The sequence below is a fragment of the Astyanax mexicanus genome, chromosome 2, assembly GCF_023375975.1.
Source record: "Astyanax mexicanus isolate ESR-SI-001 chromosome 2, AstMex3_surface, whole genome shotgun sequence".
Classification (NCBI taxonomy): Eukaryota; Metazoa; Chordata; class Actinopteri; order Characiformes; family Acestrorhamphidae; genus Astyanax; species Astyanax mexicanus.
The window spans coordinates 46,965,112-46,988,423 of NC_064409.1; the positions used below are offsets into that span (position 1 = coordinate 46,965,112).

The 23,312-nt window shown below is 35.0% G+C and overlaps 1 protein-coding gene across 3 annotated transcripts; it reads right to left on the reverse strand.

Annotated features, from left to right (window-relative positions):
• Positions 1-2,921: 2,921 nt before the first annotated feature.
• On the reverse strand, positions 2,922-22,592 carry LOC103025216 (von Willebrand factor A domain-containing protein 5A). Of its 3 annotated transcripts, none has more exons than XM_022672408.2 (25): positions 22,492-22,592; positions 22,224-22,340; positions 18,504-18,706; positions 17,870-18,092; positions 16,279-16,439; positions 15,730-15,844; positions 15,046-15,221; positions 13,886-13,974; positions 13,649-13,793; positions 12,558-12,637; positions 12,307-12,421; positions 11,400-11,558; positions 11,041-11,147; positions 9,774-9,991; positions 9,611-9,661; positions 9,062-9,073; positions 8,349-8,372; positions 7,632-7,655; positions 7,290-7,313; positions 6,945-6,968; positions 5,845-5,856; positions 4,696-4,734; positions 4,408-4,553; positions 3,509-3,632; positions 2,922-3,329 (listed from the first exon to the last, which is right to left on the reverse strand). In XM_022672408.2, exons 2-25 carry the CDS (start codon positions 22,261-22,263, stop codon positions 3,250-3,252), a joined length of 2,391 nt encoding a protein of 796 aa, XP_022528129.2. In that variant the 5' UTR covers positions 22,264-22,340; positions 22,492-22,592; the 3' UTR covers positions 2,922-3,249. The 3 variants fall into 3 exon arrangements, with proteins under 3 accessions (XP_022528129.2, XP_022528130.2, XP_022528131.2); XM_022672409.2 differs by having other exon boundaries at positions 22,224-22,326; positions 22,492-22,591; XM_022672410.2 differs by having other exon boundaries at positions 11,041-11,141; positions 22,224-22,592.
• Between the last annotated feature and the right edge of the window lie 720 nt (positions 22,593-23,312).

The window sequence follows — 23,312 nt, forward strand, 5'->3', positions numbered from 1 at the left end:
AGATATAATACAATACAAAACATGTGTAACAGTGTTAAAAGTATATATAAATAGTTTAATGAAATTACTGCAAATGAGTTCAGCACCACCTGCTGGTCAAATGCTGCCAGTTTTTAGTATAAAAGGAGTGCATGCTGGAAGACCCCCAGCAGTCTGAGATATCCCTGCTGTGGGTGAGTTGGCTCTCTACAGAGCTCCAGTAAAAATCACTAAAACAATAAAATAAGTACTCAGCGCTAGTATATTTTAATACTTAACAGCTCTAAACGACTATATAATGAACGTGCATGTGTTAGTTACATGGATTAAGTCATTTTTGTGTGCCAATTAGCTAGCTAATTAAGATAGCTGATTTAGCTAACAGGCCACATGTCTCTGTTGCTAACAATCATAGACAGTCTATGCTAACAATAGCTAACTCTGTTTAGGCTGGCTAAGCTGACCAGAAACTGATCTGATGTGTTATGTGAATGCTGAACTCGTTGCAGAATAAAAATACCCATCATCCAAACCATGTGGTGTCCATCCTTGGGGCGGGACGGAGTATGAGAGGTCACACATGTAGATCAGTAATCAAACTAGTCTGTCTAAGCAAAGCAAACGCCCAATTTGTATTTCAGTCAGTAAATTGGTTTAAACATATTCCTGCATGAAGTCCTTTCCCCCATATAGAACTATTATAATATTTATATGCTTTAAGAAGGGGAGTCTTTCTTTCATCATCCAGTTTTTGGAGTGGTGTTGCTCTGCTGTTTTTTGCACAACACCAGCTCCACCAATCACAGCTGAGTTTGTGATCCTCTAATCGTGTGTAGAACTAATTACCAATTTATGTTGTATTCTTTCTTTTATATCTTATTTATGTCTATAGTTTTCACTGATGTCCAAAATTTTACACTAAATGGTTCACTTAGCTATGTGTTACTCAAACTGAACAAACTCTGTACTAATTGTCTGTCTGAACAGAGAAACTGACATTTTTATTTTATTATCTATTTTATTTCCCAGAGGCCAGAGACATGATATGGACCCTTTTGGGCCCTAAGTGCTGGTGGACCCTATATATATAGCCCTTTCCCTCTGCCACCAGGGCCTTTCAGCCTTTTGTGTGTGATTAAACAGGAGGCGTGAAACTTTAATATTTGTGGAACTGAACAGATAGTAAATCAACGCTTTTAAAGAAACCTCAGAAATGTGTCCTTTGTTAGATTTATTATTGTTCTTATAACATTTGCTAAAATGAGAAAAACAAACGATTTAGGGCAAACTGGGTAAAGAACGAGTTCATATGTAAATTGCAAATTGAGTGATTTATATGTATTTTTTTGTAATTTTATATCATCATGATATTTTCATACATGTAAGTAAAACAGAAAAGTCAAAAGATATTTGCATTTTCATTTTAGCCATTTCAATTCGCTTTTATTTTTGCCTGGATCTACTACCCAGATAAATACAACAAAACACACAAATAAAATAAGGACCAAAACAGAAAAAAGAAGAAAAGTAAAGAAAAAAAATATATAAAGCCTTTCCACAAAATAAGAAATTTTAATATTACCTTATAACCCATAAATAAAAGACAGAATAATTGCACAGAATTGGCACTGTTTCTCTTAATGAAAAACACCTCTCTCACCAGAAAGTTGCTGCAGCAAATTAAAAAAGGATAATGTGTGTGTATGGATAGATAGATACTTTTATTTTAAAGCTTTAAAAAAGTATTTAGTATTTAGAGAGTTATATAACCTTGTACAGATTTTTTGATATGTTTTTTTATGTATTATGCTTTCACTATATATTGTAACACAATATTTACAATAATAAACACAATTTCTTATAATATGTTGACACATTGACAGTGCTCCCCCATTTAAAACTATAGGTAAATGTGTTTCCACTAGGGGTGGGCGATATGGCCCTAAAATAATATCAAGATATTGCGTTGTATTTTTACGTTACAATAATTAATTAAACAATTAATTTAAAAAATATATATAAAAGCTATATCTGTAAGAATACACTAGTGAAACAAAATTAATATTATATTTGGCTCTGTTAGTGCATACAATATAATACAGCACACCCCTAACTGGGATTATCACAAGATTGTAAAAAATGTAATGCACTCCAATATATCCAGGATTGAAGTTAAGTAAAGTGGATAGTGGACAGTTGTACCCTGATGGCCCATATGGCTTTAAAATAGTATCACAATATTTCAGGGTATTTTTGTGAAAAATGTTGGTGACTGTAGAATACAGATATAGAAGCATTAATATTGATAAATGTACATTGTTCTTAAAAAAAACTTTAGAATAACAACAAATATTATACATTATAGCAGCAGCAGCTGCAAAACTGCAAGAGTACAGACCCCAACCTTGTGAAAGTTCACAGCTCAAAGAAAACTTCATATACTAAAGTCTATGGAGAGCTGCAGCTAATGCTGCTCGAGCCAAAGTATGAATTTAGTCTAATTAAATTCCACAACAATGGATCCCCGTACTTCTGTCACTTTGGATTTAAAGATGTTTGTTGCGTTTTGAGTACAAAAATACACATTGACATCTAATTTATAGGATCCAAGCATCCAGATTGAGATGGATCTGTATAAATACGGGTTGTAATTGCATTTGTAACCACCTCCACCTCTAACCTGATCAAAACCTATGATCAGATTTACAAAAATCTGCTGTTATTTGTTATCATCTGGCTGGCAGTCTGAATTTAGCCTTAGATTGTGTTTATCTTTAGTTGTAATTAGACCACTGTGATTAAGTAATCAATTCATAAATCCAGGGAATTCCAAAAGGAATTATTAAATTTATATAGTTGCTTGTATATTGTTATAAGATCATTTTTTAAAATAGCCTACACAAAGATGGGTTAAAAGGAAAGAACTTCCAAAAACCATGGTATAGATTTTTATTTAAGTTTATTTGTTTAAGTATGATTTATGTGGTTAATAACATCACTTTAGAAATATGACTATAGATAGCTGCAGTGGTTTAGATAACAGCTCTAAATGTTACAGACAAGGCATGAAAAATAAGAACAGGCCCTTTACTTTTACAAGATTATCAAAACATATTCAGAAGATAAAATAATCTTTAGAAGCAGAGTATTAGAATAGTTTAGTGCAAGTCAGAATTTACTAGCAAAAAAATAACTGTAAACATTTTGAGGCTGGTTTTATTTGGCAGCATGACACAAGAGGAGAATTCAGAGTTCAGAGAAGTGAAGACTTTAGAGTCCAAGTGCTTCTTCTTTGACCTGGCAGCCCAGCAGAGAATTACCCGCCTGAACACACTCAGAAAGGTTGGCCACTGAAACAGACAGATATCACCATTACAGTTAAACAGGAATATAATCCCTCAGTGTATTATTTAATTTGCTCAGAAATCATATAACAACTGAAACAATGTCTTGGGTGGAATAAGTATAAAATTTTAAAATTATTTTGTTGCAATTAGAGATTTTTTTTTGGTTAAAATCAAGAGATCACCTTTCTGGTTTTGGATCCACGTCACTGCTTTCATGGCCACAAACTGCCATTCAGCCTGATCATCCATCTTAAAGCCATGTAACCAGATAAGAGCCAGAATTGTAGCCCAGACCCCCTTATCCACCTGAACATAAAAACATATAAGACATAAATACAAATAATATGCATATCTCATTAAATATACAGTACTGTCAGAGACCACCTTTCATGGATTGAATTTGGAGTCAGTGCTTCTGGCGAGATATAAGAATTCACTTAAGCATGGAAATGTTAAACATCATGGTCATGGTCAACCACTACCACTACCCCCACAGCAACAACCTACATCATGCACTTCAAACTTTAATCTTTGTGAGTGAGGTTATCAAAATGCATTCTGACCTAATGTCTGAACAATTTCACAGATGTTTCTGTTAATCTGTGTTTGGGTTACACAGGGTGTGAAACACAAAATGCGTTGAAGGAATACGAAAACTCAAAAAGTCATCCTCCCAAAAAAACTGTCTGCAATAAAGATGAAGCGTGAATTCACTAAATACTAAAACCTTTAGCTCTTGAGATTTCCAGCTAATTACATGCTAAATACATATGCCCTGCTCTTTTCTATTAAACGAATATGTGGGTACCTAATGGTGTTTTTGAATGGAAATCATGATATACATTATGATGGTCTATGGTGGTCTCACAGTATTGCACAGAACATTAGACAAAAGATTAGAAACAAGAAAACGTATGTTTGGGCATAAGACATCTGCACCTACACTACAAGTGTAGAATAAGCTCACAGAAGTTTACTTCACTGTTGCAAAAAGATCTCTGTAAAATCTTTTTTTTGTAGTCCAACTAGTAAGGTATAATGCACGCCAAGTTGCAACCAAGTACTTCAATACGCCACTCACCTGTGCGGGGGTCTGCTTGACTACCTCATCTTCTGGCTTCCCAAACACTTTCACCAGAGCGTTGCCCATTTCCCAGCAGCCTGAGGCCTTCTGAAGGGAAATGAGCTCCAGCAAGTGGTCCTCAACAACATCAGGTGGAAGCATATCTACAGGGACATGTGGGTATAGTAACTAACTACAAAATAAATATGCATAGTTTATTTTATTAGCGTGTGTGTGTGTGTGTGTGTGTGTGTGTGTGTGTGATAAGAGAAAAAGAGAGCAAAATCATTTGTAAACGTTTCTAACCTGAGATGTCTTCACAATCGTTACAGGAGGATACAAGACCTTTGAAAAAGAAATGAAAGAGTGCATTAATTCTACAGAATGTATAGTGTGTATAGTCTTCTACTAATACTAAAAGATCTCACAGAAACAAATACAAAATGGTACAGAGAGGATCATTAAAAGGCAATTTTACACTGATTATACTATTCTATTCCAAATATATTCTTAACAAAAATATGTTCTTCACAATCGAGGACTGACCATACTACCATTTTTTAAACAGCAAATTGCAAACTGATTTCCCAATAAACCAGATACTTTTCAGAAAAGAGTTACAACAGACCAATAATCGTCTATATGTGGTAGCATGAAATGCTTAATAATAATTACTGTTATTAAATATGACAGTTTCCATGTTTAGTGCAGTCATGTAGCCCATCAACAAAATGATACAGAATTATTAGTATATAATAATATGTTTGCACAGTCAGATCTATCTTTTTTTTCAGGTATGTGCAACAAGTCAGGATTTCCACTATTTTTTAGGAAAACATTTTTATAGAACTCTAATGCATGATAACATACATACAAAGCCTAAATCCTGTTTTATGTACATGGTTACTAAATGAACTTACTAGACGTACATCACCTATTACAATATGCAAATCTCTGCCATAAGTTGCAAAAATATTTTATCAAATGTAAGACTTGTTGTTTTTAGAACTGTCCTGGGATTCTAGTGTTATTTTGTGAATTTAAACAGAAGCATTATAGAAAACTGCAAGTGCAGGTCAGATAGAAAGTTATGAACAGATGCTGATAAAATAAAATAACTCTGGATTAACAAGGATAGATTGCTAATACAAACGGGACTCCTATCTACGGAATTGAATCAGTTGGGAATTATGGAGTTGGATTTAACACTAAGTACTGTACGACATGATGCTGCTCTGTCAGGTGGACTAGTATGCTATACCAGCATTACAAAATGTAATAAACAGAGCATCATCTAAATGCAAATAGTGGGCAAGTTGGCACTGGCAATGTCTTTGGCCATGCCTTATTCACAAACCTTAGTACTAAGTTTATAATTAATTCATTGTACAATTATGTATACAATGTAACTTCTGAGTATTTCTTTTTAACTTCAATAAAAGTGTGCATACTTACTCATATGCCCTCCTGTTGAAACATGTTAAAAAAAGGAAAAATAATACATAGCACGAAAAGTTCAGGATTTAAAAAACAAAAAAAAATACTGTACTCACTACTACTCATCTAGAGTAGTAGTAGTAGTAACACTTAGGTCACAAACAAATCAATGTAGCTATTTATCAGCAGAGTTCACTACAGCACTTCCAAAGTTTTATTTACACTAGTTCGATTAATAGTAACCTGTAAAGCAATGTCTACAGGGATATGTGGGTATAGTAACTAACTACAAAAGAAATATACACAGATTATTTTAATAGCATGTGGAGTGTGTGTGTGTGTCTGTGTGTGTGTGTGTATGTGTGAGAAAGAAAAAGAGAGCAAAATCATTTGTAAACATTTCTAACCTAAGTTGCCTCCGCATTAATTCTACAGAATGTATATCGATATAGTCTGTTTAACTAATACTAGAAGATCTCACAGAAACACGCCAGAAATAGTTTTCTAGTGTGTTACAAATACAAAATGGTCCAGAAAGGATCATTAGAAAGCAATTTAATATTGATTATACTTCTTCATTACAAATATATTCTTAATATAAGTATTTACAGTCAAGGACTGACCATACTAAGCTTTTTTAAACAGCAAATTGCAAACTGATTTCCCAATAAACCAGATACTTTTTGGTAAAGAGTTACAGCAGCCCAATAATCATCTGTATGCGGTAGCATGAAATGCTTAATAATAATGACTGTTTGACAGTTATGACAGTTTCCATGTTTAGTGCAGTCATGTAGCCCATCAAGAAAACAATACAGAATTATTAGTATATAATAATATGTTTGCACAGTCAGATCTGTTTTATACAGACTATAAAACGGCTTCACAATGTGTCAGTTTTAGTGTTTTACATTAAACTGTAGCAGCCTAATAATTAATGTTGTTTAAAGCTTTCTGTTGGTTTCATGCCCACTGTAACATAAGACATTATTTCAGGATGTTCTGTCTCCTCCTATTAAAAAATATGACTTCTGATATTAGCAGAAAATAATAAATTGTTAATCATATTTAAATGTAATTTAACTCCATTTCAAGACAATGCCAAATATGTTACATACCAAAACTCCTCTGTGGTGGAACATCTATGGAAACAATCCAAAAAAAGGAAAATGTTTTTCAGCTTGATGAAAACATAGATGATTAACAAGGAAAGATTGCTAATACAAGTGAGATTCTGACTATTGACAAATGTTCTGTTCATCCATTACATATATTTGCATTGTATCAAGTGAATTATGTATCTGGTTTTTACATTATTTACTGCAAGACATGATGCTAGTGAAGCACATTAGTTCACCTAACAGAGCAGCATTACAAACATCAATTAACAGAACTACTTGTTAATCATATTATTTAAATGTAATTCAACTCCATTTCAAGACAGTGCTAAATATGTTACATACCAAAATACATCTGTGTTACACCACCTATTTAAAGAATAAAAAAAAAGGAAAAATGTTTTTTTTAGTTTGAAGAAAAAACAGATGATTAACAAGGAACGATTGCTAATATAAGTAAGGTTTTGACTATTGACAAATGTTCTATTCATCCATTACATATATTTGTATCAGTATTAAATAATGTATCTGTTTTTAACATTATGCACTATATGACATGATGCCAGAGTGGCAGATTAGTCCACCTAACAGAGCAGCATTAAAAACGTCAATTAACAGAACTACTTGTTAATCATATTTAATTGTAATTTTACTCCACTTTAAGTTAATGCAAAATATGTTACATACATGAAGCCATCCTTGGTGCAGCACCTATTAGAGAATCCAAAAAAAGGAAAACAAAGAAACAATAGATGATTAACAAGGAAAGATTGCTAATACAAGTGAGATTCTGACTATTTACAAATGTTCTGTTCATCCATTACAAATATTTGTATTGTATCAGTAGTGAATTATGTAATTTTTTTACATTTTGCACTGTAAGTCATTATGCTAGTGTAGCACATTAGTCCTCCTAGCAGAACAGCATTATAAACGTCAATTAACTACTTGTTAATCATATTTAATTGTAATTTAACTTCACTTTACTTCAGTAAGGGCTGCAACGATTAGTCTATATAATCGACAATGTCGATTATTTAAATTTGTCTACTACGGATTTCATTGTCGACTAATCGTTAAATTGTAACAGTACTGCATTACACAAAGTGCTGGGAACAAAAGCACAATGGAAGATAGGTAAAGGGCTCACTCACACAGGTTACACTGAATTTATTCTGTCTCCAAATGTGCCCAAACAGAACAAATTTATTATAAACAGAACATAATTATTCACTAAATGTCAGTTGTTCTCATGTTTAAACAACATCTAGACATTAAAAATCCTTTTAAATTTTCATGTTCAGTAGACTAATCGACTAATCGAAAAAATAATCGTCAGATTAGTCGACTACCAAAATAATCATTAGTTGCAGCTCTAAAGTCAGTGCAAAATAGGTTACATACGTAAAGCCTTCCTTGGTGCAGAACCTATTTAAAGAAAAAAAAAAGTTTTTTTTTTTTTTTCTTTTTAGGAATGTGTAACAAGTCAGGATTTCCACTATTCTTTAGTAAAAAAAAAAAATTATAGAACTCTCATGCATGATAACATACATACAAAGCCTAAATCCTGTTTTATTTACACTATTATTAAATGTACTTACAAGACGTACATCACCTAGTACAATATGCAAATCTCTGCCATAAGTTGCATAAATCTTTTATTAAATGTAAGACTTGTTGTTTTTGGAACTGTCCTAGGAGTCTAGTGTTATTTTGTGAAGAGATTTAAATAAATAATGGCATTATAGAAAACTGCAAGTGCAAGTCAGATAGAAAGTTATGAACAGTTGCTGATAAAATAAAATAACTGAGGATTAACAAGAACAGATTGCTAATACAAACGGGACTCCTGTTTTTTTTATTTTATAAGTTGGGACTTATGGAGTTCACTAAGCACTGTATGACATGATGCGGGTATAGCATACTAGTCCACCTGACAGAGCAGCATTACAAGCTTTTATAAACAGAGCATCATCTAACTGCAAATAGTGGGCAAGTGCGCATGGGCTGTGGCCATGTCTTATTCACAAACCTCAGTAATAAGTTTATAAGCATTTAATTATACAATCATGTATACTGTATAACTTCTTTATTTCAATTAAAGTGTGAATACTTACGCAAAACCCTTGCTGTTGAAACATGTAAAAAAAAAGGAAAAATAAAACATAGCATGAAAGGTTCAGGATTTAAAAAAACAAAAAAAATACTGTTTTTACAGTTTTTAGTTACTTATCAAGGGTAAACATTTAGGTCACAAACAAATCAATGTATCTATTTATCAGCAGCGTTCACTACAGCACTTACATTTTTTATGTTATTTTATTGATTATTTAAACATATCAAATTATCATGGTAGTTTATCCCAGGCTTGACTTTGTTTTTTAGTCATACAAAACATTTCAGTACATTTTATTTCTCTTTTCTAAAACAAAAATACAAAAAACACAACCTAAAAAACAAACCTAACAACATTAAAGAACAATGCAGTTGCAATATATGGAAAATTGTGCTTGTCATGTTTTCTGCTTTTTGGCAATGAAACCATTCACCTGAAGACTGTCTACGCCTGATACCTATATATATATATATATTTTTTTTTTTCAAGAAGAAAATGTTCATCATAACTCCTACATTTACAAAAGAAGTAAAAATCTGCATTAACTTACCCATTGGAGGAGCAGCACAGGCCATTGCCATAGGCATACTTCTAAACCTCACTAAACAGAAACACACAAAAATATATATATATTCTCTGTGTGTATGACGTATTCATGTACAATACAAAGGTACAATGAAACAAAAAAAAACACAGTCAATGAAATCACTAACTTGCTGTGGGCACTCTCCTCTTCAACATTGGTCCTTCCACCGCCTCTCCACTGCCCTTATGAACAGCGATGAAAGCAGTGTGTGAGCAGCTCACTCCAGCCTCCACACTGAGCTCCACCACTCTGGCCTTCAAGGCCTCTTTCTCTGCTCCCTCAGTCTGCTCCTGCCGTTCCAGAGAGCGGATCAGAGACCGGGCAGCCAGTCTGTGAATGGAGAGTCTGCGCACACAAAAACACAGAGTTTGAGTTTAAGCCTTACGGGGCAATTAGGAAACAGTAAGTGCGCTATCTAACCTCATTTAAACCTTTCAACTACTTGTATTTGCTGCATCTGCACTTTGTTATGCCATTTTATATTATACTACACTATATTATATAATCTGTCTAAACTACTGTATATTCTCTTGTTTTCCACTTTGTACTCTATTATATATTATATACTTTTGCAAATTTTACTTGCACTTGGTAAATTTGTATTTTGTATTGTTGCTTGCTTGTAACACCTACACCTGACATAATGTTACATTGGACTTTTGTGTGTATACTTTGACTCATCTGAAGCATCTATTAATATGTTCTGTTCTATATGTTCTGCGTCAAGAAAAATTCCTTGTACTTTTCGTACTTGGCCAATAAAGATTATAAATGGATTTGATTATTGACTGATTATAAACAGATTAGCAGTCTTTAAGGTGTACTATGTAAGTTTTTATCAGGAGCCCTCAACCGATTCATCAGGGATCACAATACAACATTATTTGGATGGTGGGTGATTACTAGGATGGCTTTCCAGATTTTTCAGGACACATGTGAATCCTGTGAGTATGTATTTCTTTTATGAATATTAATTGTGCCAAATTCATAACTATGAGTAATACAGATATTTGGGTGATGTTATTTGCTATTTACACCATGTGGCCACTGAAGTATCAGAGGATGACCAAAACAAACTGTGTAGTGAGGTGGATCATGTAGGTAGAAGTGGACTACGAGTGTTTAAAAACTCCAGCAGCACTGTTGTGTCCGATTCACTTGTACCAGCACAACCCACACAAACACCTCACACACCACCATGTCAGAGTCACAGCAGTGTTGAGAATGATCCACCACCCAAATAATAGCTGCTTTGTGGTGGTCCTGTGTGGTCCTGAACATTAAAGGTCAGAGTAAACATAGGCAAATAGAATATGCAGAGAAACAGACAATATTTATAGAGAAGTCCTCTGAAGAAAAAGTGGAGATAAAAATGGATGAAGTCTAAAAGTTACCCGCTATTTTCAGCCGGCTTGAGAGAGTAGTTGAGCGTGTTGGTGACTTCTTGACCTGCTAGTTGGTACTTCACTGTTATTGTCCCCTGAGAGTCCGGGGTCTGATTCTACAAACAGAGGAAATAATGGTAAAATGTTCACTCTTTTCTAGTGTAACTTCTATTAAAACTCATAACTGAAGCAGCTGTTTAACCAGCACTGTCCCACAGCAACACTGAACCTTCTCATTTTCCTCTTTATTTTTGAAATAATTTTTAAGCTTCAGGACCAGGGAGAAGGCTATTAAAACGCCACACCCTGAATTCAGACAAAGCAACAGTTTGTTTTCATGTTCATGTCAGTGTCATAAAAGCTCTCACCTCTCCTTTCAGCTGGGCATAAATCAGTGCCCTCTGGCCATGGAAGAGTACATTAAGTGGAGGGCTTAGGTGGGTGGTGGACATGCCTGCTGGAACTGACCACACTTCAGTAATATCGATCACAGCTGGCTGCAGTGCATAGCGGAGAGACTGCATTACCTAGGAATAAAAACAGAAGAAACATACCTTAAAAAGGCTTACAAATACGTTCTTTCTAATGAGCTCACACAATGTTTTGTAAATCCCTGTTTCATTTTAATGTAAAGGTAGTGTGACATGTTTAGGAATCCACATAGCTGAATAAATAAATATTTGCTACTGGATCACAGAAGCTCTAAATCATATCAGAGCTCATTTATCAGCATGTAAGTTTTCTGCATTTAAGTACAGAAGTTCTTTTGCACATACTAGGTCACTACTGAGTAGAAGGTTTTAGTACACCTAACTATTGTATAACCACAAAAATAGACCACGGCATGGAAGGTAAATAGTAGAAGATAAGAGGATCAACTGAGAAAAAGTTTTTTTTTTTTAAAGAAAGTCATATTCCTTTGATCTTTTGACTTTTGATTGAAAAAAAAACATTTATAATTCTCATTTATTCTTATTTTCACAACAATACTGTATATATTCAATTTTGAAAGAATATTGTCTACTTTTATATATACATTCCCCTCCAAAAGTATTTGAACAGTGAGGCCAATCCTTTATTTCTACTGGATCTAATACACAATTCAGAAGATAGAACCTTTTTGTCTGAACCCGCCCATTTGTTTTTGTGATAAAGTATTGAAACCTTAAAGAAAATTAAAGTGAATAAAGATTTAAAATTAGTTGCAAATACTTTGCTTGGAGGGGACTGTAAATACAGTTTTTTGCCTTTTGATATAATCGTGTACAGTTTTACTTTGGGTTGCATGCGGTCGGAGCCTGTGATAAACTGGTTGTGGCCACGTCCCTCCTGAGCCATGCCTTTGATGAGGGCAGTGCTTGCACCTTCACCAATCCCAAAAGAGAAGCACCTGTTAAAAAAAAAAATAAAAAGTTACATTCAGTCAGTTAAATTCTAGGTTTGTTGTAATTACACACTTGCTCACTAAATATTTTTATAAACCATTTAGATGCCTTACAAATGTCTAGTTAATAAACAGCACATGCCTGTGATGATCAGCATTGTTTCTCACAAGCTGAAGAACATCTTTGGTGTTCCCCACCTCACCATCAGTGAAAATGAAGACCTGTAGACAAAGAACATGACGCATGACTTTCAGTACACAAACTTCAAATCTCAAAGCTGTGGTTGGTTAGAAACACATACTCCGAAGTAGCAGATGAAACACTTGACTACCCTACATTTACATATTAAAATCTAAACACAATCCTGCAGAAAAGACAAACAGAACCATCAGGGCTGCGAGATGGACTGTAATGATGACACTGTAACAACATTAAAGAACAATGCTGTTGCAAGTTGTGGAAAATTGTTCTTGTCACATTTTCTGCTTTTTGGTTAGTGAAACCATTTACCTGAAGACTGTCTACACCTGATACCCATTTCAGAGACATTTCAGGTGGGATTTCTTACAGGTGCAGTGGCTCAGGTGCTTTGGATTAAGTCAACTAGTAGTTGAGAGAATTAGCAACAGGTCCTGCTATGCTAAGCCACAGATTTATGTAGCTCTGTTGTGGTGCAAGGCTGCAGTCATCGCAATAGCTCAGCAAACCAGACTGATAAAGGAAATTTTGCATACAAGGCAGCAGGTTGTTGTGGTATTCAAGTGTCTGTTAGTTCAGGTTTTAGGAAAATAGGTCATCAATAGTTGTTTAGCCCTGGGTGCACTTAACATTTGGTGTAAAGCTTGTCCTTTAGTGGTGGCTCATCATATCAATTTCATTTCCTGACTATAGGGAAGCTCATGACCAAGAAATACCCATTCTTGATTTATCCTGCATTAAAGCAGGCTTTAATCTCATTGCACTTTGAGTTACACAGTTACTTTCAAGTCATTTAAGTGTTGTGTTTGAGTGTATGCATTAATTTTGAGATTAATTTACTTTAAGGGGGGTTATGTAGATAAAAAGACACTTTTATGTTGGAAAAACAAAATTTGAGTGAATAGAACCACTGGTTGGCCACTTCCCTAATTAGCCATGCCTTTGATGAGGGCAGTGCTTGCACTTTCACCAATACCAAAAGAAAAGCACCTGTTAAAGCAGCAGTAGGGAGGTGTCAGGTGTAATCATGTTACCTGTCTAGGGTGGTTAGGGATGCACTGCTGGCTGTAGATGTTTCTCAGAGGTTCCAAAATCTCTGTCCCACCCATGTCTGATTGCATTTCCTTTACTCTCTTCACAGCCTGGTCCATTGTCTCCTCAGTGTACTCCACGCTCTTCCTGAAATTAGAAAACACACATACACCCACTATTTCACTCACAAGAACATTTATTAATACAGTGTTAACAGATGTATACAGATGTTTACTCACGGAAATAATGATTTGTAATGTGATCCAAAACTGTAGATATTGAAGTAGCAGCCCATCGGAAGACTTTTTAGCAGCAGGACAAGAGTATCCTATAAACATCAGACAAAATATGTATAAAGTTGAAATATATATATATATATATAAATATATATATATATATATATATATATATATATATATATATATATATATATATATATATATATATATATATATATACATATATATATATATATCAGTGCCTTTAATGATTTGCCATTACCAATGAGACTTGATGCAGTAGGAATTTTATTTGCAAAGTAATAAAACTGTCATCGGGATCTTAAATAAATAGGACTGAAAAGATCCAATTGCATAAACAATTAGTCTCGTACTTGGTAGGACCACTTTTATATGCGATGTTATATAAACAGTTTCTCACAGAGTATTTTCCTCCTGCAGTTTGATTAAATTGGTTGTTAACAAACCTAACCATAAAATAAAATAATAAAAAGTAGCATTTTGTTCTGTAGTTCTACACAAAGTTAATCTTGTTATGCTGATATGTCACTGTGAAATACAGGTGATAATTTCAAGAAAATGTGCAAGAAAACAAATGTAAAACAAAAATGTACTGTCTCAAAAAAATAAGTGGTACATTTCTGGCACCATGAAGGCATTTTCTATCTGTCAAAACAGAGAAGCACTCTCATATTTTTAAATTGATCAGAAGGGCTCCTAGTCTAAGCTGAAATCTTCAGTTCAGCTCAGTTTAGTCTTTGGTTTATTAATTTCTGCCCTTGCATAGAGGCTGCAGATTCCTTTTGTCTTATTACTGCAATTCTGTAAAGCTGCTTTGTGAAATCACTTGTAAAAAATGTATTTTGAAATCTTTCAACCCTACATCTGCTTATCAAGGGTAGGTCCTTCTAACTCCAGCCAAAGTTTTTACCCATCCCACAGTCATACTGTCTTTTCTCAAACAGAAACCACATACTGAAAGCATGGTCAGAACTTGCAAAACATTCTTTGCAGGCATGTCATTAGCCAACATGTTTCTGTTTGCAAATATGCAAAGGGTAATGTTTGGATTATAATGTCACAAGTTCTTTGGTGTTGTTTTGGTTGTTCTCTGGTTGAAGAATATGTAGTTATTAAATCAGTTCAGTGTTGAGTCTTACCCTGGCACTCTCGATACGCATCTTCGCACCAGGTCCATTATGCATTGCGCAGCCCATACTGCCAGATCGGTCCATTACGAACACAAACTCACCACAAGTTGACATAGATGACATTATTGCCTCAGGGAACTCTGGGTACAAACTCAGCATGACTACAGGGTCTCCCATAAGAGTTCCTGAAATAAAGAGAAATCAAGACAAAAAAAAGAATGATCACTGAGAACTGACAGCACCTTTTATAAAGGTAAATTACTTTTCTATGTTACTTCTATATATTTTTTTAAACAATTTTCCTGTGGTTAATATGTTTTTTAAAACAAAGCTAGTTGCTTTATTTATTTATTCGTATTTATTAAAATTGTAATGAAATATATTTTGGTTACTTTTATTATTTACTAAATATACATTACTTTAGCCCTTAGATACAAAAAATAGATTGTTGTTTATATTTATTTATTTATATTTAGATGTTGTTCAAGGACACCTTGTGATTCACACTTAAAAAAGGTAGATCTTCAAAATGAATTGGTATTATAACTATCAGTCTTTTAATATATTAAAGTACAGCATATATCCTCCGTGACACCTTGTGTGATACGTTCTTTCTGTTAAACACACCTCTCATTTAAACCTGAAAAATTGATTATGTAACTGATATTTTGATAGATTTTATATTTAGCTTACCTGGTTTTGCAGTGGGCACTCCTGCCTCTACTATAGCAGTGGGCTGGTGGGCATTCTCATAGTACAGATACAGCTCCACATCTCTGTCAAATTTATGACCTGCTGACAGACTCACCTAAACACACAAACAGAATCAGAAAGATTGCAAGATTAAGTTGTGTAAATATTGCAAAAAACTTTCAGAAAGATTTTCTAGCAGATATTAAAACTCTTTCTCTTTGCATTACTCAAATTGTAATATCTTAATCTAAATGCCTTAGAAAACTACATAAGACTAAAAACCAAATAGTGTAGTACCATGTTAAATGAACATAAATTAACATAACATCATAAAAATGAAAACTGTTAATCATTATTATATTAAAATAAAATATCTGCCTCTTACAATTAAAAAATTCATAACCAAAGGATTTAACGCTTTGTCTTTCAAAAAATAAGAACTGAATTTGAATCTGTACACTCTGGTACTTAAAAAAAAAAAATTATGTGTATAATAGGATTAAGCTACATTCACATTATTGCTCTTTTTTTAAACAAACACACAAATACCTTTGCATTTGTACGGTCTGTGTTGAACACCAGAGGCTCAAGGGCACATTTGGACTCTATTTTAGCGATGGGATTGGGAGAGCTCACAGTGGCAGTGAAGGAGAGAGAGTAGGGGATACTTGCTGAAGTTGTTATCTCAGATACCACACCTGCTTGTGTTCCTGAGTGGAAAAAAGAGAAGTCAGGTTTACCATTCATTTTTGAGCAAACAATACGTTTTGCTTTCAGATAACTGGTTTGTTCATGTTCAACTAAGTTATGTAATAAAGATATGCAATGAATGCTAATCACGTGTGCTAGAGCATGAAATAAGTGTCTGCAAAATATGTGACCGGCCTGACTGTTCTTATCTTGTCTGCACATCTCTTTCTCTTGTCTGTTTCAGGTTAACTTTACATTGTTATTATCTAGTTCAGTTTTTCACTTATTTTCACTCAATTATTACAACAATTAATTGCTGCTGAATGGTTTGGTGATGTGGCAATTCATGTATTACTATTTTTTTTACTATAATCACAATTACTTTTATGATAGTTAATTTGTATTATTATTATTATTATTATTATTATTATTATTATTATTATTATTATTATTATTATTATGTAGTACAATGACTATGCTTTAATGTTACTATGTATTACTATTTGTATTACTGTTACTATAAATTAATTGCTTTTACTTTTGGACTAATTTATGCATTATTACTATTACTAGGTTGAACAATTACTACTACAATGATTACTATGTTACGTTTGTATGTATTCAAATTACTATTTGCATTACAATTGCTATTTATTAGTATGATTAAAAAATGTATTTATTACTAGGACTGCATGACATTGGAAGAAAAACTGACATTTTATTATTATATTAAAAAATAAGCTAATTTTCACACAATTTTTGTATCAAACAATTTAAAGCATGTATTATTTGATTTGTCTTAGGTGACATTGAACTCAAATATGACTTTTTTATTACCTTTACTTAGCGAATTTTACCATTATCATTTCCATGCAATACAATCAATATGCATCACAATTACTACAGCATGTAGTATAATTATTTGACTGTATTATTGAGCATAATTTTTATCATAAATAATTTATTGCTATGACTTTTTTCTTCATCTAATATGGATCAGATGTGAAAAACTGAAAAAAAAAACTGGAGTACAAATAATTTTTATAATTTTACACACTGCACTAACGTAAGGCGTAATTCCACAGGTGTCTCTCTGTATGTAGCTGTTCAGTGCTAATGCTATCTACAACACGCTCACAAAAGCCCACTGTGGCATGCTGTTACTTAATGTACCTCAATAAAAATACAAAAGAATCATACTGCACAGGCTAAAACCTATTAGGTCAGCATGAATGTGATATGTAAGCAAAAAAAAAAAGAACTTTATAAGGTTACACCTGGGTAGTTGGTGACATTAGTGCTGTGGGGAAAAATACAATGCTATATTTAAATTTGGACCAAAACTCTACGATGTGCCAGGGGTGTCTAAAGGTTGTTTAGGAAGGTGTTTGTTGGTACATGACAGAAAGGGGCAGCATTTGTCGTTCAGTGATCTGAGGCAGTTTGGTACCTGGTGGTGAGTAGCGAGGGTTGAGTACTGCAGGCAGGCAGAAGCGCAGGGAGTGGTCAGCCTGCACAGAAAGCTCAGTAACGTAGATGAAGGTCACAGCAGCACTCTGGCCTGGAGGCAGACTGCCCACACTCAGCTTAAACACATCCTCACTCTCGTCACTCTCCTCCAGCAGAAAGGCCTGCTGACCTGAAGCGATCGCATCATCATACTCGTCCTTTGCCTGACAAACAGACAGAACATGTTAAACTGGAGATCTACAGGTTCAATTCACTGTACCTCAAAGAGATAACATTGTAATAACAATAAGAGACTGAAAGTGGGAGTGTGTATGCCGGTTTGTTACTTCAGGTATGTTCAATCGCCAAGGTAACTCCAGAGGTGTGGTTAAGTAAAAACATACTCATTTCCTATTCATTACAAGTGTCTGTGACAGATGTCACGTATGTACATGTAAGGGTTCTATTGTAGGGCTGGCGCAATCTGCTTTTGAAAGTAACCAGTAAAACTGGGTGTAAATCAAACACCAGCTGCAGAAAAAAAAATGTACGTACATACAAACATATAATGTACACTAATCAATCAAGTCATATGTAAATGATCTAGTATTCCAATCTTTCTCTCTCTCACTCACCTTCTCTTTCTCCTGCACCTTTGCCACTGTCTCCTGGTCTCCGATTTTGGCACTGAAGTGGCAGAGAGCAGATTCTGCTGGCAAAGGGAAGACAAAAAGAGCCTCCAGGGGGCTCTGTTCTTCATTTGTATACTGCAGGGTGGAGCTCACAGTGGCTACATGGCCCTGAACCTGCAGTTCCACCTCTATGCTCTTCAGAGGAACTGAGCAGGAAACAAGTAGAAATATATAGGCTTGGTTATTCATTCATTCTCTAGTTGTCCAAAACTGGCTGAGTTTTTGTCACTAAAAAGATTTTTCGGTAGTTCATAAAATATGCTTTCCCACTGTTATAATTTAGGACCAACTTAGGCAGTTTGCATTGCTTTAATTAGTAGGGCAGGGTTGTCCAGTCTCATCCCTAAAGGGCCAGTGTGACTGCAGTTTTTTTTTTATTCCAGCTAAGCAGCAGCGTGTGTCTTAGGTTGTCTAAAAACTGGCCAACTGATTAAACAAATGGAATCAACTTTACTCTTTGTCGTTTTAAAAGAAATAAGATTGGATACACTGACCTATTTAGGGTGTAAGAAGCATTTCTTCAGAAAAAAAATTATAATACAGTTATCTATGTGAACAAGAGTTTGTTTAAATGTGTTTTCTGCTTAACAGCAGGTAATATGAAAAACAATCTAGGTTGACCTGATTTCATATGGGCACTTGTGCGTAGGTGTGTAACTAGTCATACAGTCAGAGTCAACTATGTCAAGCATGCATTTGAATGAGATGGACTGTACAAAAGGAAAAGAAAACATATGCATGTGATTAGAACTAACACATTTAAAACATGTCACCTTTGATAAGTTAATTATAAGAAGATTGTCCTGCTACAGGTACATCATACTGACAGGAGACACAAACCTGTGCTCAGTAAAATAGGAAGATACAGTGGCTCACTTTGCTGTTAATAAATGTTTAACTGAAGATGTTTTATTTCATACAATCTAATGTTCAGGTGTGAATGTGCTAGAACGACCCAACAGAAGCTACATGCAGCAAATGTACCTAATTATGGCTCTGGCTGACCTGCAAGAAATGCTGACTTGATGACTTTATGTCCACACTGTCTCAATTAGCTAGAAGGCAGTGTTTTCAATATGTCCTGACGATGTCAAGATATGGAGAGCTCACTGATAAGATATGCACTTAGCTGTGTTGTCTTTAGCATTGTTGCCTAATAAAACAGAACACTAGAACGCTAGAACTTTGATTCCTGCCTCAGAATTCTGGCAGGCAGCATTTCTTACATTTCACACACAGACCCTTTTTAAATGTAGTACATTTGTATTTAGCATTTTCACTATGTCTGACAAGGTCTCTGCTACGGTGGCAGAGAAAGCCCAACGCAGTGCAAATTGAAAAGCGCTGCAAAAGCACAAAACACATCCATCAAAATTACAACACAGGCACAGCAAATAGAAAAACGCGCTGCAAAAAGAAAAACGCGCTGCAAAAAGAAAAACGCGCTGCAAATAGAACCACAACACAACGGAAGTGAGTCACAACACAACAGAATTTTCCCGGGGGACCTTAAAAGATGCTGTACCAGCTGTATACAAAGGACAATAAGTGGCAAACAAGCTTCTGAAAAGCAAGTTATGTTTACCTGTGATTACCACGGTTGTGTGCATATTATTAAAAGTTCTGCTTCACAAAACGCCTTGTTTGCCACTTATTGTCCTTTGTACACATAGTGAAGTCCGAGACGTTACTGAAGACGCAGCTTAGCTGGTACAGTATATTTTAAGGTCCCCCGGGAAAATTCCATTGTGTTGTGACTCACTTCCGTTGTGTTGTGGTTCTATTTGCAGCGCGTTTTTCTAGTTGCAGCGCGTTTTTCTATTTGCTGCGCCTGTGTTGTAATTTTGATGGATGTGTTTTGTGCTTTTGCAGCGCTTTTCAATTTGCACTGCGTTGGGCTTTCTCGGCCACCGTACTCTGCCTACCTTTCAATAGCAACAGTGCTTTTAAATACATCTACACCAATGGATGTGGTGGTCTCGAAATGAGGTGTGTTCAGGTAAATTTCTGCCACATTGCTACACTGCTATCTTGGCGACGAAATACACAGGTGCACCACTGACTAAAACAACCTTAGACATATGTTAACAGTCAGATGTTCATTGCTATATTGGCAGTAAATTGCCAACACAGGTGCGTGTGTATTCCCCCACTTGTTATGTACACATGGTCACGCAGCAGTGCACAAATCCATAGCGTGTGTATGTTGTCAGAACAGAACAACACAAAATATAGGTCATTGTCATTCCTGCTGTTCCTGTAAATGACCTGCTCATGCACGTCACAGTGTGAACAAGCAGATTGGTTCCTCTGCTGAAAACATTAGTGGAAACATTCAGGTAGCTGCGCCACTAAAACAGCAATCCGTGCTCAGAGCACATCTGGCTCTTAAACGGAATGTAAGTGGTTGGTTCATTGCACATCACGCCCAAAAGACACCATGGTGAATTAATACATGCCCTTCTTGCACGTTTTGAGATGCAGAAGACATACTTTTCCCAACATTATGATAGCAAAGACACACTGAAGTGTCCTAAATCAAGCCCCAAGTCTTGAGACTCGGCTCACGCAAATAGTGACATGAACAATGTCAACAACCAATAGGAGGAGATCTACAGGAAGAGGCAAGACTATATTTCACGTGACTGTCCACATACAAACTATTAAAAAAATAACATAATTTGCAGTTAATAGGTATTATATGGTTCGTATTTGAATGTGTATAGTATTTTAAACACAGGTACCACTTTTAAATCATTGTATTTATAGTTATTTTATACTGCACAACTTTGTCTTAATGTTCAGTGGTATTTTCAATAAACACTTAATAAATACTTTAATAAATACTCATTTTGCAATAATTATGTTCTTTATTGCATTAATTTTGCACTAACACAAAGGCAAATGTATAGCAGTGAAACTGTGATTCTTTGCTATACAAGAGTGTAGAGCAAAAAAAGGGGGGAAAGCTTATAGACAGAGTTGAACACAAAATGTATTCTGTAAAAAAATATCAAGAACAAACAGTGTGGCAGAAAAAAATAAACTGATGGGGACAAATGTGGTGAGTCCCTGATAAATCACAGAATTGACTGTAATTTAATTATTTGATGGGAATGATGGGAAATAATCTCAGAAAGAATCTAGTTGCAGTCTTGCAGTTATTGATCCCCAGTCTTTGCAAAATCTTAGCCTGCGACTAAAAAGTCCGTGACGAGTCTTTAGATGTGAGAGGGTATCAGACTTCAGTCGGTTCAAAGTCTTTTCAGAGTTGTGTAATGTATGGACAGCTTAAGTGAGATAGTGTGGGCAGCAAGGCATCAAGTGAATATTTCTTGCGTTTTAGACACAGCCATAAAGATCTTGTCACGAGGGTAAGCATTGGGTTAACTTAATTTTAGACTCAAATAGCTGGGGAAAGCAGGGGTTAAAGGTCATATAATCAAAATATAGTGACATCTAATGGCATGAGTTACATTTTCCCGAGTGTTTCTTGCTCTTTAAACTTTAAAAAAACAGATAGCAGATTTGTTTAGATCTGCGTCTGTGAAGATTTACTCCCATAACCGCAATAGAAATCCCTGCATTCTAATGTTTACCCTATGCTTTGTCTCATGACTAAGCGAGAAGCAGAGGGAGATTATTTCTGAGTTCATAACTTACCTGGTTCATTTTTCACCGTCAACAAGCCGCAGTTCACCATCTTGTTCCCTCTCTACAGGCGGAGGAGCGCAGGGTGGGTGTGTGATCTGCACGATCTGAATCCCTGAAACACAAACACTGTTCGGAACAGTGAAGTGAATCGAATCGAGAGTCGGTTCAGCGATCAAATTAAACGGAGCGCAGCCCAAGCAAAGGAGAGGACGGGGGGTTGTGGGGTGTTTGTCCGCTCTGAGTGAAGATGAAAGAGAAACTATAGCTCTAAATGTACCTCTTACAGCTGCAGAAGAGCTTAGTTAAAGCTGTGTGAAGTCGTTTTCAGCTCCGCAGTCCGGGCGATTCACTGCACCGTGATTCAGCAGCTCTTCTTATAGACGGGACAACACGGAAGAGCGCGCTGAGAGAGGGACCCGCCCCTTTCATTCATTTACTGTATTCAGTGTGAGTGCAGGTTTTATTTTTACCCTGCTTTAAACAACACCTATTCTGGACGGTATAGACTCACGTAGTGCTCGGATAAAATGCACTACCTCTATTATACACACACTAAAAGAGTCTACTTGTATACTTTATATTTTATTGTATTTTTTTTATCTGTATAATTCTATACTTTCTTATCCTTTTTGCAACGTCTGTGTATTATGTATTCCTGCTGGATGTCCAGAATTTCCAGCTTTATATGTGTCAAAAGTATTCACATTCATTACTTAGGTAGAAGTAAAGATATTACGGTTTAAAAAACGTCTGCAGAACTTATCAACTCAAGCTGTTTACTCAAGTACTGGTTAAAATAAACTTCTTAAAGTACAAAAGTAAAAGCCATTACAGTATAAAAGTGATGTAATTAAGGACATAATGACACACCCCCAAAAATATATATTTTATTAAAACAACAATGACTATAATATTATAATACAATGTTAAAGTTGTGTACTATGCTACCTGTTTAGCTGCATTTGTGCCCATTGAAAATAAAAAAAAATAGTGCAATGCAAATATAACAAAAAAGCTTACATATGCAGGTGCGCTGTATTGCGTTGGGTGTGGAAATACTTTTAGTTGTGTTATCAAAAAATAACAATCAAATTCTCT

Bases quoted from the DNA above. Each gene is read 5' to 3' on its own strand.
- LOC103025216 (XM_022672408.2), bottom strand. From the start codon at position 22,263: ATGGTGAACTGCGGCTTGTTGACGGTGAAAAATGAACCAG. The intron at 11,559-12,306 runs GTAAAACTGTAC...TTTTATTCCTAG, and splicing joins CCGACCGCATGCAACCCAAA to GTAATGCAGTCTCTCCGCTA. The intron at 3,330-3,508 runs GTGATCTCTTGA...TGTCTGTTTCAG, and splicing joins GTGGATCCAAAACCAGAAAG to TGGCCAACCTTTCTGAGTGT.